This window comes from Tachypleus tridentatus, chromosome 12, assembly GCF_004210375.1.
Source record: "Tachypleus tridentatus isolate NWPU-2018 chromosome 12, ASM421037v1, whole genome shotgun sequence".
Classification (NCBI taxonomy): Eukaryota; Metazoa; Arthropoda; class Merostomata; order Xiphosura; family Limulidae; genus Tachypleus; species Tachypleus tridentatus.
This window is the reverse complement of record NC_134836.1, coordinates 126,382,109-126,399,464: the sequence shown is the minus strand read 5'-3', so window position 1 is coordinate 126,399,464 and position 17,356 is coordinate 126,382,109. Positions and strand designations below refer to the sequence as shown.

Here is a 17,356-nt window from a genome sequence, read left to right as displayed (position 1 = left end):
CTATATCTACTGTAAGTCCTGTCTCTACTATATCTACTGTACGTCCTTCTCTACTATATCTACTGTACGTCCTATCTCTACTATATCTACTGTACGTCCTGTCTCTACAATATCTACTGTAAGTCCTGTCTGTACTATATCTACTGTAAGTCCTGTCTCTACTATATCTACTGTAAGTCATGTCTCTACTATATCTACTTTAAGTCCTGTCTCTACAATATCTACTGTAAGTCCTGTCTCTACTATATCTACTGTAAGTCCTGTCTATACTATATCTACTGTAAGTCCTGTCTGTACTATATCTACTGTAAGTCCTGTCTCTACAATATCTACTGTAAGTCCTGTCTCTACAATATCTACTGTAAGTCCTGTCTCTACAATATTTACTGTAAGTCCTGTCTCTACTATATCTACTGTAAGTCCTGTCTCTACTATATCTACTGTAAGTCCTGTCTCTACTATATCTACTGTATGTCCTGTCTGTACTATATTTACTGTAAGTCCTGTCTCTACTATATCTACTGTAAGTCCTGTCTCTACTATATCTACTGTACGTCCTTCTCTACTATATCTACTGTACGTCCTGTCTCTACAATATCTACTGTAAGTCCTGTCTGTACTATATCTACTGTAAGTCCTCTCTCCACTATATCTACTGCAAGTCCTGTCTGTACTATATCTACTGTAAGTGCTCTCTCTACTATATCTACTGTAAGTCCTGTCTCTACTATATCTACTGTAAGTCCTGTCTGCACTATATCTACTGTAAGTCCTGTCTCTACAATAGCTACTGCAAGTCCTGTCTCTACTATATCTACTGTACGTCCTGTCTCTACTATATCTACTGTACGTCCTGTCTCTACAATATCTACTGTAAGTCCTGTCTCTACAATATCTACTGTAAGTCCTGTCTCTACTATATCTACTGTAAGTCCTGTCTCTACAATATCTACTGTAAGTCCTGTCACTACTATATCTACTGTAATGTCCTGTCTCTACAATATCTACTGTAAGTCCTGTCTGTACTATATCTACTGTAAGTCCTGTCTCTACAATATCTACTGTAAGTCCTGTCTGTACTATATCTACTGTAAGTCCTGTCTCTACAATATCTACTGTAAGTCCTGTCTGTACCATATCTACTGTAAGTCCTGTCTGTACTATATCTACTGTAAGTCCTGTCTCTACTATATCTACTGTACGTCCTTTTCTAGTATATCTACTGTAACGTCCTGTCTCTACAATATCTACTGTAAGTCCTGTCTGTACTATATCTACTGTAAGTCCTGTCTCTACTATATCTACTGTAAGTCCTGTCTGTACTATATCTACTGTAAGTCCTGTCTGTACTATATCTACTGTAAGTCCTGTCTCTACTATATCTACTGTAAGTCCTGTCTGTACCATATCTACTGTAAGTCCTGTCTCTACAATATCTACTGTAAGTCCTGTCTCTACAATATCTACTGTAAGTCCTGTCTGTACCATATCTACTGTAAGTCCTGTCTGTACTATATCTACTGTAAGTCCTGTCTCTACTATATCTACTGTAAGTCCTGTCTCTACTATATCTACTGTACGTCCTTCTCTACTATATCTACTGTACGTCCTGTCTCTACAATATCTACTGTAAGTCCTGTCTGTACTATATCTACTGTAAGTCCTGTCTCTACTATATCTACTGTAAGTCATGTCTGTACTATATCTACTGTACGTCCTTCTCTACTATATCTACTGTACGTCCTGTCTCTACAATATCTACTGTAAGTCCTGTCTCTACAATATCTACTGTAAGTCCTGTCTCTACTATATCTACTGTAAGTCCTGTCTCTACTATATCTACTGTAAGTCCTGTCTGTACTATATCTACTGTAAGTACTGTCTCTACTATATCTACTGTAAGGCCTGTCTGTACTATATCTACTGTACGTCCTGTCACTACTATATCTACTGTACGTCCTGTCTCTACAATATCTACTGTAAGTCCTGTCTCTACTATATCTACTGTAAGTCCTGTCTCTACTATATCTACTGTAAGTCCTGTCTCTACTATATCTACTGTAAGTCCTGTCTCTACAATATCTACTGTAAGTCCTGTCTCTACAATATGTACTGTAAGTCCTGTCTCTACAATATCTACTGTAAGTCCTGTCTCTACTATATCTACTGTACGTCCTGTCTCTACAATATCTACTGTACGTCCTGTCACTACTATATCTACTGTACGTCCTGTCTCTACAATATCTACTGTAAGTTTTGTCTGTACTATATCTACTGTAAGTCCTGTCTCTACAATATCTACTGTAAGTCCTGTCTGTACTATATCTACTGTAAGTCCTGTCTCTACAATATCTACTGTAAGTCCTGTCTGTACGATATCTACTGTAAGTCCTGTCTGTACTATATCTACTGTAAGTCCTGTCTGTACTATATCTACTGTAAGTCCTGTCTCTACTATATCTACTGTAAGTCCTGTCTCTACAATATCTACTGTAAGTCCTGTCTCTACAATATCTACTGTAAGTCCTGTCTCTACTATATCTACTGTAAGTCCTGTCTCTACAATATCTACTGTAAGTCCTGTCTCTACAATATCTACTGTAAGTCCTGTCTCTACTATATCTACTGTAAGTCCTGTCTCTACTATATCTACTGTAAGTCCTGTCTCTACAATATCTACTGTAAGTCCTGTCTCTACAATATCTACTGTAAGTCCTGTCTCTACAATATGTACTGTAAGTCCTGTCTCTACAATATCTACTGTAAGTCCTGTCTCTACTATATCTACTGTAAGTCCTGTCTCTACTATATCTACTGTAAGTCCTGTCTCTACTATATCTACTGTAAGTCCTGTCTCTACTATATCTACTGTAAGTCCTGTCTCTACAATATCTACTGTAAGTCCTGTCTATACTATATCTACTGTAAGTCCTGTCTGTACCATATCTACTGTAAGTCCTGTCTGTACCATATCTACTGTAAGTCCTGTCTGTACTATATCTACTGTAAGTCCTGTCTCTACTATATCTACTGTACGTCCTTTTCTAGTATATCTACTGTACGTCCTGTCTCTACAATATCTACTGTAAGTCCTGTCTGTACTATATCTACTGTAAGTCCTGTCTCTACTATATCTACTGTAAGTCCTGTCTGTACTATATCTACTGTAAGGCCTGTCTGTACTATATCTACTGTAAGTCCTGTCTCTACTATATCTACTGTAAGTCCTGTCTGTACCATATCTACTGTAAGTCCTGTCTCTACAATATCTACTGTAAGTCCTGTCTCTACAATATCTACTGTAAGTCCTGTCTGTACCATATCTACTGTAAGTCCTGTCTGTACTATATCTACTGTAAGTCCTGTCTCTACTATATCTACTGTAAGTCCTGTCTCTACTATATCTACTGTACGTCCTTCTCTACTATATCTACTGTACGTCCTGTCTCTACAATATCTACTGTAAGTCCTGTCTGTACTATATCTACTGTAAGTCCTGTCTCTACTATATCTACTGTAAGTCATGTCTGTACTATATCTACTGTACGTCCTTCTCTACTATATCTACTGTACGTCCTGTCTCTACAATATCTACTGTAAGTCCTGTCTCTACAATATCTACTGTAAGTCCTGTCTCTACTATATCTACTGTAAGTCCTGTCTCTACTATATCTACTGTAAGTCCTGTCTGTACTATATCTACTGTAAGTCCTGTCTCTACTATATCTACTGTAAGTCCTGTCTGTACTATATCTACTGTAAGTCCTGTCACTACTATATCTACTGTAATGTCCTGTCTCTACTAATATCTACTGTAAGTCCTGTCTCTACTATATCTACTGTAAGTCCTGTCTCTACTATATCTACTGTAAGTCCTGTCTCTACTATATCTACTGTAAGTCCTGTCTCTACAATATCTACTGTAAGTCCTGTCTCTACAATATCTACTGTAAGTCCTGTCTCTACAATATCTACTGTAAGTCCTGTCTCTACAATATCTACTGTAAGTCCTGTCTCTACTATATCTACTGTACGTCCTGTCTCTACAATATCTACTGTACGTCCTGTCACTACTATATCTACTGTACGTCCTGTCTCTACAATATCTACTGTAAGTTTTGTCTGTACTATATCTACTGTAAGTCCTGTCTCTACAATATCTACTGTAAGTCCTGTCTGTACTATATCTACTGTAAGTCCTGTCTCTACAATATCTACTGTAAGTCCTGTCTGTACGATATCTACTGTAAGTCCTGTCTGTACTATATCTACTGTAAGTCCTGTCTGTACTATATCTACTGTAAGTCCTGTCTCTACTATATCTACTGTAAGTCCTGTCTCTACAATATCTACTGTAAGTCCTGTCTCTACAATATCTACTGTAAGTCCTGTCTCTACTATATCTACTGTAAGTCCTGTCTCTACAATATCTACTGTAAGTCCTGTCTCTACAATATCTACTGTAAGTCCTGTCTCTACTATATCTACTGTAAGTCCTGCCTCTACTATATCTACTGTAAGTCCTGTCTCTACAATATCTACTGTAAGTCCTGTCTCTACAATATGTACTGTAAGTCCTGTCTCTACAATATGTACTGTAAGTCCTGTCTCTACAATATCTACTGTAAGTCCTGTCTCTACTATATCTACTGTAAGTCCTGTCTCTACTATATCTACTGTGAGTCCTGTCTCTACAATATCTGTGAATGAACTAAACTGTTTATGCTTATATCAGTTAGGGTTATTGCCCAATTTAACGGCTACATCAACTAAACTTTGTAGGGTGTATGTCGATACCAAAATCAGGTGGTTTCATTGATGTCAACCTTAAAGGTCCGTTTTTTTAAAGAAGTATCTTGACTACTGCGATAATGTTCAGTGAGTTTTACTACTTTTAACACGTTTTATCTTTCAAATAAATGTAGACTCTGTGAAAGAGTGAATACTATATTAACGAATGAAACTCTTCTTATCAAAGAAAGTCACTGAACTCTGTATAATACCAAAAAGTTACAATGTGTCTTCTCAGGAAATTTATCACTGAACTTTGAATACTAAAATAAAAATACTTGATGTTTCCTATGTAAATGTGTCACTGAATATGGAACACTGTAAGTCGATTCATCTCGGAGAATGTGTCTCGAGTTCTGAATACCACCAGAAAAGAAGATCGCATCTTTTGCCGAAAACCTGGGATTCAACTTTAAGTACGACCGAAGTCACACCATGTACAGTTATGAGAATGTACAGTTTAATTTTAAGTATCACAACAGCACTGAGTGTCTTGCAAAGAATGCGTTATTTAAGTTTAAGCACTACCAAAGTGTTAAGTCATGTATATTCTGGATATTGGGCTGTTAAAGTACCATGTTTTCTACAAATAACTCGTCCATTTAATTTTATGAAACACCCAATTAGTCAGCCCATATCTTTTAAAGGGAAGGTTTCATTTAATTTTCAATAATATCGAATAACTAATATATTGTCTATCGCAGAGAACGTGACATTTATCTTTGGCTAATTTCAAAGGACATCTCCTTTTTCACGAATAACGTGACGTTTAATTTTACCCATTATCAAAAGATAATACCCAGTCTTTCGCAGAGAACACAACATTTAGTTTCGAACACAATCAACTGATGGCATGTTGTATCCATGAAAACTAGCTTGTTATACAATATAAAATTTTTTCTTAATTCTCAACGATAATCTTAGGATTCATAAGGCTATAATTTGGTGGTTCGATCCCTGATGCTGGAACAATAAAGAGAGTCATTGAGCAGCTTGAACGTTAACGGAAGATAAAGCTGAAGTGAAAATAAATATTAATGCGAGTTGTAGTGCTGCAAGATATACTTTCAGAACGTGTACATAGGCTTAGCATCACATACATACATAGCACGACATGTCCAGTAGAACATACAGATAGTCGATATGTTATTAACTCAGTTTTACCAAATTGATTACAGGTTCATTAAACTGTCTCAAAAAACAAACTTCCATTTTTTTCATGCCTTGGTGTAAAAATACAGATATTATTTCAAATTAATGAATTATTTATAGATACAGATATTATTTCAAATTAATGAATTATTTATAGATACAGATATTATTTCAAATTAATGAATTATTTATAGATACAGATATTATTTCAAATTAATGAATTATTTATAGATACAGATATTATTTCAAATTAATGAATTATTTATAGATACAGATATTATTTCAAATTAATGAATTATTTATAGATACAGATATTATTTCAAATTAATTAATTAATTATAGCTTTTTGTTTTGTTTTTTTGCAAAAATACAGGAACTATTTTTTCTAATGAATGAAATTTACGTAAATTGTTTTTTATTTTTTGTTTATGTGTTTTTATAATTTCATGCAAACCCACAAGAGGGCTATCTGTGCTAGCCGTCCCTAATTTAGCAGTGTAAGACTAGAGAGAAGGCAGCTAGTCATCATCACCCACTGCCAACTCTTGGGCTACTCTTTTACCAACGAATAGTGGAATTGACCGTCACATTATAACACCCCCATGGCTGTAAGGGCGAGCATGTTTCGTGTGAAAGGGGATTCGAACCCGCAACCCTCAGATTACAAGTCAAGCGCCTTAAACCAACTGGCCATGTCTTTTTCGTTGTTGTTAATTGCATATTACATGAAACATTTTGTTACATAATTTAACGATACCTTCATAGTTATACGTAAATACATGTATGATTTGCTTCGTAAAGCCTCGTAAAAGCGACACAAGGGTAAATGGCTTTTCAATCTCACTCGCTACCAACCCTTGAGCTACTTTCGTCTGATCGAAAAATGGAATATGACCATCACATTTGTAGCACACCTAGGGTCCCAAAGTGCAGAAAGAGTTTCTTTTGGTAATGACTGCCAACCACTCACGCTGACCATGTGACCACGCCCACTCTCGGATGATTTCGCTTCTGTTACCCCTTTTGTAATTATTTTCAACACTATTCTGCTCATTTAAGAATATTTTTGATTGGAGACGAAAATCGAATTATTTAACAAGCGAGGTATTATATTAAAAAAAAAGCGAAAACAGATTTTAATTAATTAAGGAAATATAATTTTCAGAAAAAAATCGATTGTAAGAAATATAGTCCTTTAATTAATTAATAATAACTACATATATACACAACGAAAGCAGTTTTGACTGTCAGAGGGCTTATAAAACCGTATTCTTAGATATTAAATATTTTAAAATAAAGAACCTAATTGAGAAGTAATTCTTGCTCGAACTTTTAAATTTAAATAATTAAATATTTATTCGATTCTTAGTTACATAAACTACGAGGTGCACGTGTCAACAATGTTCAGAATTTACTCAATATTAAAACCACGCTCATGTCATTTACAGGAAGTAACAGATACTAGAAAAATTCAGATGTCTAGTTCCACGTGAATATTCTAATTAATTAATAACTTATTATTCTCAAGATAGCAGAAGAGTAAGAAAGTGAGTTTTGTTTGAAACTTCACATAACTTCTCGTCAAATTTGAAACAGAAAAGCTACGTTTGTGCATAAAACAATTTAAATTAGTAAAGAAAAGATTAGAAAAAATATAAAGTCTAGGGTGATATTTCTTAAACTAAACGTAATCAAATAGACAGGTGTTTAGGGTCGGTTAGGAACAAAATGTCAAACAAAATAAATATTTTCACTTGTACGAAAGTAACTTAACATCAAATAATAAATCACCTTAACCGTAACGCTATTCTCGTATTTATTAACTAATATCAGTTTCTATACATTATCCTTTATCTTGTACCCATTAAATAACAAATTATCCTTAATCCAGCGCTTTTATATGGAAATTAAGTTAAATTACTGAAATTTAGCGCTATTGTTTAAGCATCAACTGTAACAAATTGTACAAAATTTAACGCTTTTATACAGGTATTAAATAAGAAAGATTTCTCAAATCTAGTACTTTAAAAATCAATCAACTGTCTTCAACTTGGTGCGTTTTTCTGTAAATTTTAAATAATTCTAATAAAACACTCTTATAATGGTAAAAAAGCATTATAATTATTGTTTTTGAGAAAATTAGAATATTTTAATTAACACGACAGCAAGAAATAATTAAAATATATAATAATTACCTTGGCCCATGTCAATGGTGAGGGCTCGACGTCTCTGAGGCTCAGGGTTGGGGGCAGTGAAGCTGAGCTGACAAACTACACAAGACATACAGACAGACAGACAAAGAAACTAACACCATCTACTGCTGACAAACTCCACTGGAAGTTAATTAAACTAACATTAAGCATGACAACAAAGCTTTCATTTAATACTGTTCATTACGTCATCTCTAGACAACAAATTACTTCTACACTGATTACCAGTTTAAAAAACAGAAGGTTACACAAGTTTCTTCGATGTTTAGGTTTTAACGTCCTATTCGAAGTTGTGGATAAGAAAACATTTGATCACACTGAAACACAAATATTTACGAGCGTCGAAATGTTACAAACCCTTTTAACTTTCGGGCTAATTAAAAAAAAAATCTTTTCGAGCTTCTTACCGACAAGTAAATTATTTAAAAGACAGTCAGGTAGAATTTCATAATCAGATTTTTAACTAGTATCCTCAGACAACGGTGATATACTGATACTGAGATACTTTAACAAGTATTGTGTATTGTTGAGACACAAGCCATATAAATACTGGAACTGAGTGAATAAAATTTATTCTGTATTGTTGAGATAAAAATGACATAAATAGTATTCTGTATTGTTGTGATAACAGTGATATAAATACTGGAACTGAGAGACTCTAACAAGTATTACGCATTGTTAAGACGATATTGATATATATACTGCTATTGAGAGACTTTAAGATGTATTCTGTATTGTTGAAATAAAAATAATATAAATACTGGAACCGAGACTCTTTAACAATTATTATGCATTGTTAAGACAATATTGATATAAATACTGGAACCGAGACTCTTTAACAACTATTATGCATTGTTAAGACGATATTGATATAAATACTGGAACTGAGAGACTTTAACAAGTATTATGTATTGTTGAGACAACAGTGATATAAATACAGGAACTGAGTGACTTTAACAAGTATTCTGTGTTCTTGAGGTACAAATAATGTAAAACTGGAACTGAGTGACTTTAACAAGTATTATGTATCGTTCAGATAAAACTGATATAAATACTGGCGCTGCGAAACATTAACACATATTCTGTATTGTTGACACAACAGTGATACAAATACTGGTACTGAGAAACTTTAACAAACATTCTGTATTGTTCATACAATAAGAGAGACTTTAACACGTATTCTGGATTGTTCATACAATAAGAGAGACTTTAACACGTATTCTGTATTGTTCATACAATAAGAGAGACTTTAACACGTATTCTGGATTGTTCATACAATAATAGAGACTTTAACACGTATTCTGGATTGTTCATACAATAAGAGAGACTTTAACACGTATTCTGTATTGTTCATACAATAAGAGAGACTTTAACACGTATTCTGGATTGTTCATACAATAAGAGAGACTTTAAGACGTATTCTGGATTGTCCATACAATAAGAAAGACTTTAACACGTATTCTGGATTGTTCATACAATAAGAGAGACTTTAACACGTATTCTGTATTGTTCATACAATAAGAGAGACTTTAACACGTATTCTGGATTGTTCATACAATAAGAGAGACTTTAACACGTATTCTGTATTGTTCATACAATATGAGAGACTTTAACACGTATTCTGTATTGTTCATACAATAAGAGAGACTTTAAGACGTATTCTGGACTGTTCATACAATAAGAGAGACTTTAACACGTATTCTGGATTGTCCATACAATAAGAAAGACTTTAACACGTATTCTGGATTGTTCATACAATAAGAGAGACTTTAACACGTATTCTGGATTGTTCATACAATAAGAGAGACTTTAACACGTATTCTGTATTGTTCATACAATAAGAGAGACTTTAACACGTATTCTGGATTGTTCATACAATAAGAGAGACTTTAAGACGTATTCTGGATTGTCCATACAATAAGAAAGACTTTAACACGTATTCTGGATTGTTCATACAATAATAGAGACTTTAACACGTATTCTGGATTGTTCATACAATAAGAGAGACTTTAACACGTATTCTGTATTGTTCATACAATAAGAGAGACTTTAACACGTATTCTGGATTGTTCATACAATAAGAGAGACTTTAAGACGTATTCTGGATTGTCCATACAATAAGAAAGACTTTAACACGTATTCTGGATTGTTCATACAATAAGAGAGACTTTAACACGTATTCTGTATTGTTCATACAATAAGAGAGACTTTAACACGTATTCTGGATTGTTCATACAATAAGAGAGACTTTAACACGTATTCTGTATTGTTCATACAATATGAGAGACTTTAACACGTATTCTGTATTGTTCATACAATAAGAGAGACTTTAAGACGTATTCTGGATTGTTCATACAATAAGAGAGACTTTAACACGTATTCTGTATTGTTCATACAATAAGAGAGACTTTAACACGTATTCTGGATTGTTCATACAATAAGAGAGACTTTAACACGTATTCTGTATTGTTCATACAATAAGAGAGACTTTAACACGTATTCTGGATTGTTCATACAATAAGAGAGACTTTAACACGTATTCTGTATTGTTCATACAACAACTTTTACAACTGTTGTGAAATAAGTAGTACAGTTGGAAATCAGTTTTTATTGTTAATTAATTAAAGAAATAATTCGAACCAGCTGTACCTTACTTTATTAAAGACGGTAAGTGGTAATAAAATTATATTTAATTTTTACAAACAAAAATGTTTTTAATAAGCACGTCGGATATGGGAACTAATACATATAATTAAATATACTAGTATTTGATAACCTACAGATCAGTAATATAACACAAGTACTTTATCTGACAGGCAAAATGTTATAATATTAGACACAAAACATTCCAAGTTTATGTTTTGTCTTTAATTTGAACACCGATTTTAAAGTTATATTCATAAGTAATAAAGATGCGTACCTGTGTAATTAGCAGCCATGCTTGTCATGCTTTAAAGAATAAACCATTTAAGCTGGAAGCACGTTAGCACTAAGCAACATGGCGTCCGCATGCACGTCACTCATGCTGCCACATTTCACCGTTGTTCATGCACATGAAAACATGCTGTACTTCTAAACACGTGCATGTCAGCTCAATTCACCTACACGGGGACTGATACACAAAAAAAAAGTTTCTCACCTTACACTAGCGTTTTTTTTATTTTTGAAATTGTTTTTATTCTACGCAACTGAGCCGCAGACACTCCTTATAAACAATCTCTTATTAAATACATAAAATCAATTTATAATAATGGCATTACTTCTGTCGAGATTTTACTCAACAAATAAATGTCCAACTAAAAACTTATGAAGTAAAATACCGAAGAGAAACTTACGGTTATTAACCTCTTCTGGATATAACAACAATCAATATTCAGAGGATATATATGAATGGGAAAATTAAATCATTGGATAGCAACAGGTTACCAAGTTTGTCAGCGATAAGTTCACGCTAAAATTCGAGATTCGTTTACCGGTGGTGGACACAGCGCAGATAGCCTATCGTGTAGCTTTGCGCTAAAAACCAACCAACAAACAAGACAACTAGCAGTAGTAAAAATAAAGTTTGATGATATGGAGAACAGTAATAGGGGTGAAAATACAGAATTTATTTATTTCTATTAATGTTTTGAAATGAGACTTTAGGCTTACGATGGGTAAAAATTGCATTTGGTCCATATTTATAGCGTATATAGGCCTGGTGACACTTCTTACAACGATAGGCTTATAAGATGAAATAAAGCAAGCAAAAATGATGAGAGAAAAAATCGATACTTTACATAATTAGTAATAATCGATAGTGGTAAGTATAATCATAACAAAAAACGCCGACTTTAAATGTGCACCTTTAATAATAGTGTGCTAAAATCATTTATGATCATTGCTTCCAGCAAAATAGTGAACGTGTAGGTAGAAGTTAAGGCATAGTCAAAACAATCGGATAAAAACAAAAGGAAACCGAAACTTAACTATTCCATAAACAATAGAGGTGTAAACAATTTGACTTAAAAAACATTCTTGAGAAATTTCGGTGAAAACTTAATAATGAATTCGTTCAGTGTTTTTTATACCAACTTACCGGTGTTTTCTTTGAGTGGATAAAAACAGACACGAACAATAAATATAACTTTAAATATCATTAAACTTTAGAAATTCGTAGCTGTAATCAAATAATTTGTCATAAGACTATTGTATTGTTCAGTATTTCAGTTTGTTTTCGACATGAACGGTATTACACCTGTACCACATGTTTACTCACCATAACGTATTTTGCTCAATACCAGAACTTACCGGAACGCCATTTGTTGGGATTACAGTTGTTTCGTATGAGCACCGATTGTTAATATGGTGTGAAATATTGTTATACACTCTTCGAAAAAACTAACAAAGAAATTACGAAACCCAAGAGATAATACATTGTTTAAAAATACCATAAGCCTAATATATTTTAATGCATTGTTTAAATATATTGTAAGCCTAATGCATTCTTTATTATTGATTATATTCTCGTTTCGCCAGTAAAAGACGTTCGTTGTTTGTATTAAGATAACTTACAGTCTGGATGTGATTTAAAACTATATTTTTAGTTCACGTAAGTTCACGTTTTAGTGTGACGTAAGAAACCTAAGAAACTAGTTGAGTTGAGAAGAACGTATAACAACATGTCAAACAAACTGTATCTGCTACATTCAATGTTAATAAAGCCTTTCGTCCAATAGCAGAACGTTTCAGACAAGACTGGGAGACGCATGACACAATAGTTTGTTGACTATCCAGCGCTGACTTAAATAAGATAAACATATTATTTACCGTTTCTATAATTTATGATCAGTTTTGTGGCCTGTAACGAAACGACGAGTAGAATTTTAAAAATATATTACTAGCTGTTCGTTTTTCCTGAATAAGGTCCTTCTTAATATGTCAACAAAAATAATTTTTATTTATCGTACGACCTTATAACAATCAAATTATAGACACTATATTTTCTACAACACTACCACAACAAACACTGTCACGTTAATGGTCGTAACATTTTAACAATTATAGAATGGTTTCATTGTTTTATTTGGTATTTGAATATCGGAAGATGCGATGACCTTTAAATGTATTAGAATACTTAATGAGAAGAAACGTGCAAGTTAGTGCTATTAAATTATCTCTACCTTCACGAGTGTGGATAAAATAAAATAATATTTTGTTGTGAGAGTCGCATAAAAATTATTCGTAAACAAAGTGAAACTGAAACAAGGGTCATTAAGTGGCTATTCCCTGTATAGAATATTATACCCATATTCAGAAAATGTTTATAACTTTCCTTCAGAATATAACTCTATGTTTAGTTTATGTTTTAACTGTGATTTTCACTAGATAGTTTCCTCTCATAATTTTGTTGCTAAATGATTATATAAGAAACTTTGGTGTAATACGATCGTGATTGATGGATGAAGCTAGGGTCAATGGGTGTAGAGTGTATAAATAAACAGGTCTTTTTTTCTTACGTAAAAGCCCTGTGATAATTTTAAATGTGACCGGAACTTGGTATTACGCATTGTGAACACTCAGCTTACAAACAATGTAGCTATGTACGTAACAATCTTACAAACAATGTAGCTATGTACGTAACAATCAATACGTCAATAGCGAACAGTGTTGCATGATTGTTGTGAGATGTGCCACGTATGATAACACTGTAATTACTTGGCAGGGTCGGGTTCAAGTGACACATACCTGCCACAAAGGGTGACGTTTTTAGAGTTTTTTGCACTTGTTGAGCAACCTCCAGTGACGTCAAAGGTGTAACGGACCCGATTCCTCGCCTGGAAATATCATCCATGTCACGTGACGCTGGATGAGTTCCTGCGTGATCCCCTATTTCCAGACTTCTCGTTCTTTCCACAGCGTGATGGGTAAGGAAAGCCGACTGGTCCAGTGTATCCATGACAACAGCTTGTTTTTCAGAAGTTGGCGTGGTTTCTGTCTGTTGCATTTGTTCTTCAGCACGACGAACCCCAGGTATTCTCAGACGCAAGGATTTACCGAGGGCAGCTGCAGAAAATATTAAATACGAATTTTTGTAGCATTAATTATCATATTTAAACTCCATAAACACAATTGTGTATGTCACTATATAGAATGGATCATTCTGGAAACGTTGGTAAGCAACATTAAAGTTAGCAAACAAACATTAAACTGTTTAAAACGCAGTAGGCATATACAATTAAAACACGTGACTCAGACTGCATAAAACATAGACATCACTACATTTTACCTCGAGACATATATTGCAGTTATTGTTTACTGGTACGTGTATACAAGATTAAAATCAATATACAACCAAAAATATAATTAAAATGTAGATTCTACATGTTTCAACGTCATTATCATGAGTTATTCATTTAACACTTTGACAGAATAGCTACATATGCTTTGCCCATCACGAGTATCGAAACCCAGTTTCTAGCGTAGTAAGTCCACAGGCATACTGATGTGTCACGAATGCAGACCTAAGGACTGTAACACTGTCTTTATAACAGTGTTTTGTGGATTTATAATCAGGTTATGCATAACATGCTATTATAATACAAATTCATACTTACATACATTACCCTAACTAATACTGCATAATGCACCAAGATCAGTATATACGTATGACTGGCATTTTTTAACGCGTACGTAATTAACACATTTGTAGATATTTATAGTGGACCACCCATTATAAATGTGCAGGGTGTCCCAAAATTAATATACCTAAAAAAAGTCGAATAAGGTTGTTTTTATTTATTTGAGAGAACAACAACATCACTTGAACACTTGTAACTTTGTTTGTTTTGTTAGGTTAGTTCGTTATTTCTATTGTTTATCATTGTTATTAATGAGTGTTTTATTTCAGATACCAGAACTGACCCCGTGTTTTACACCCCGTATTTATGTAAAATGACAACTCTTGAAATAGTTCCCCGATTAAACCCATTTGGAAATAAACGTCTACCACAATAAACCAAAAGATCTTGTTTGATAAACAGAAACTCCATGATGTTCCATCCATCCCTGTCTTGGAAAACTTGTTCTCAGACGCAGAATTGGATTCGTTATAAATAATCACAGAAGACATGTAAAAGATTATTACTTAAGTTACCTTAAACTTAAAAGCCTTTAGAATACTTTTTGTTGTAATCCTAAATAGTACATGTTATTCAACTTTCTTTTTGACATACGTATTTTGTGACACGCTATCTATAACTGTATATACACATTTAGACAGCAGAAGTATATGGTTGGTTTCATAATACGGATGAACGTAAAACGTATCCGTATTGTAGGTATTTGCATTTAGTGTACGTGTGTGGCACTGTAACAGTTCCTACACCAAGAGACAGTGTACGTGTGTAACAAGAGTTCCTACACCAAGAGACATTGTACGTGTGTAACAGAGTTCCTACACCAAGAGACAGTGTACGTGTGTAACAAGAGTTCCTACACCAAGAGACAGTGTACGTGTGTAACAGTTCCTACACCAAGAGACAGTGTACGTGTGTAACAGTTCCTACACCAAGAGACAGTGTACGTATGTGACAAGAGTTCCTACACCAAGAGACAGTGTACGTGTGTAACAAGAGTTCCTACACCAAGAGACAGTGTACGTGTGTAACAAGAGTTCCTACACCAAGAGATAGTGTACGTGTGTAACAGTTCCTACACCAAGAGACAGTGTACGTGTGTGGCACTGTAACAGAGTTCCTACACCAAGAGACAGTGTACGTATGTGACAAGAGTTCCTACACCAAGAGACAGTGTACGTGTGTAACAAGAGTTCCTACACCAAGAGACAGTGTACGTGTGTAACAAGAGTTCCTACACCAAGAGATAGTGTACGTGTGTAACAGTTCCTACACCAAGAGACAGTGTACGTGTGTAACAGTTCCTACACCAAGAGACAGTGTACGTATGTGACAAGAGTTCCTACACCAAGAGACAGTGTACGTGTGTAACAGTTCCTACACCAAGAGACAGTGTACGTGTGTAACAGTTCCTACACCAAGAGACAGTGTACGTGTGTAACAGTTCCTACACCAAGAGACAGTGTACGTGTGTAACAGAGTTCCTACACCAAGAGACAGTGTACGTATGTGACAAGAGTTCCTACACCAAGAGACAGTGTACGTATGTAACAAGAGTTCCTACACCAAGAGACAGTGTACGTGTGTAACAAGAGTTCCTACACCAAGAGACAGTGTACGTGTGTGACAAGAGTTCCTACACCAAGAGACAGTGTACGTGTGTAACAAGAGTTCCTACACCAAGAGACAGTGTACGTGTGTAACAAGAGTTCCTACACCAAGAGATAGTGTACGTGTGTAACAGTTCCTACACCAAGAGACAGTGTACGTGTGTAACAGAGTTCCTACACCAAGAGACAGTGTACGTGTGTAACAGAGTTCCTACACCAAGAGACAGTGTACGTGTGTAACAGAGTTCCTACACCAAGAGACAGTGTGTAACAGTTCCTACACCAAGAGATAGTGTACGTGTGTAACAGTTCCTACACCAAGAGATAGTATACGTGTGTAACAGTTCCTACACCAAGAGATAGTGTAAGTGTGTAACAAGAGTTCCTACACCAAGAGATAGTGTAAGTGTGTAACAAGAGTTCCTACACCAAGAGACACACAAACACAGCTGATAACGTTTATATTGTAAAGAGAAATCAATCTCAAAATATCTTTGCAAATTATACCACAGTTAATATTGGCTCTCCTGGAATATAACCTTGTCAATCCTTCTAGAGTACATCAAGTTAATCTTGGCTCTCCTGGAATATAACTTTGTCAATCCTTCTAGAGTACATCAAGTTAATCTTGGCTTTCCTGGAATATAACCTTGTCAATCCTTCTAGTATACATCAAGTTAATCTTGGCTCTCCTGGAATATAACCTTGTCAATCCTTCTAGTATGCATCAAGTTAATCTTGGCTCTCCTGGAATATAACCTTGTCAATCCTTCTAGAGTACATCAAGTTAATCTTGGCTCTCCTGGAATATAACCTTGTCAATCCTTCTAGAGTACATCAAGTTAATCTTGGCTCTCCTGGAATATAACCTTGTCAATCCTTCTAGAGTATATCAAGTTAATCTTGGCTCTCCTGGAATATAACCTTGTCAATCCTTCTAGAGTACATCAAGTTAAACTTGGCTCTCCTGGAATAT

The 17,356-nt window shown here is 34.5% G+C and overlaps 1 protein-coding gene across 3 annotated transcripts in view; it reads right to left on the bottom strand.

The window, feature by feature from the left end:
- Window positions 1-17,356, bottom strand: part of LOC143234632 (voltage-gated inwardly rectifying potassium channel KCNH2-like) — a 221,165-nt gene that overhangs the window by 86,534 nt on the left and 117,275 nt on the right. For 2 of the 3 annotated variants that reach the window (XM_076472109.1, XM_076472111.1), the window contains 2 exons: window positions 13,881-14,198; window positions 8,139-8,213 (listed from right to left, as the gene is read on the bottom strand). In XM_076472109.1, coding sequence (XP_076328224.1) covers window positions 8,139-8,213; window positions 13,881-14,198 — 393 coding nt within the window. The remainder of the gene's footprint in view (window positions 1-8,138; window positions 8,214-13,880; window positions 14,199-17,356) is intronic. The other variant, XM_076472110.1, reaches the window with a different exon arrangement.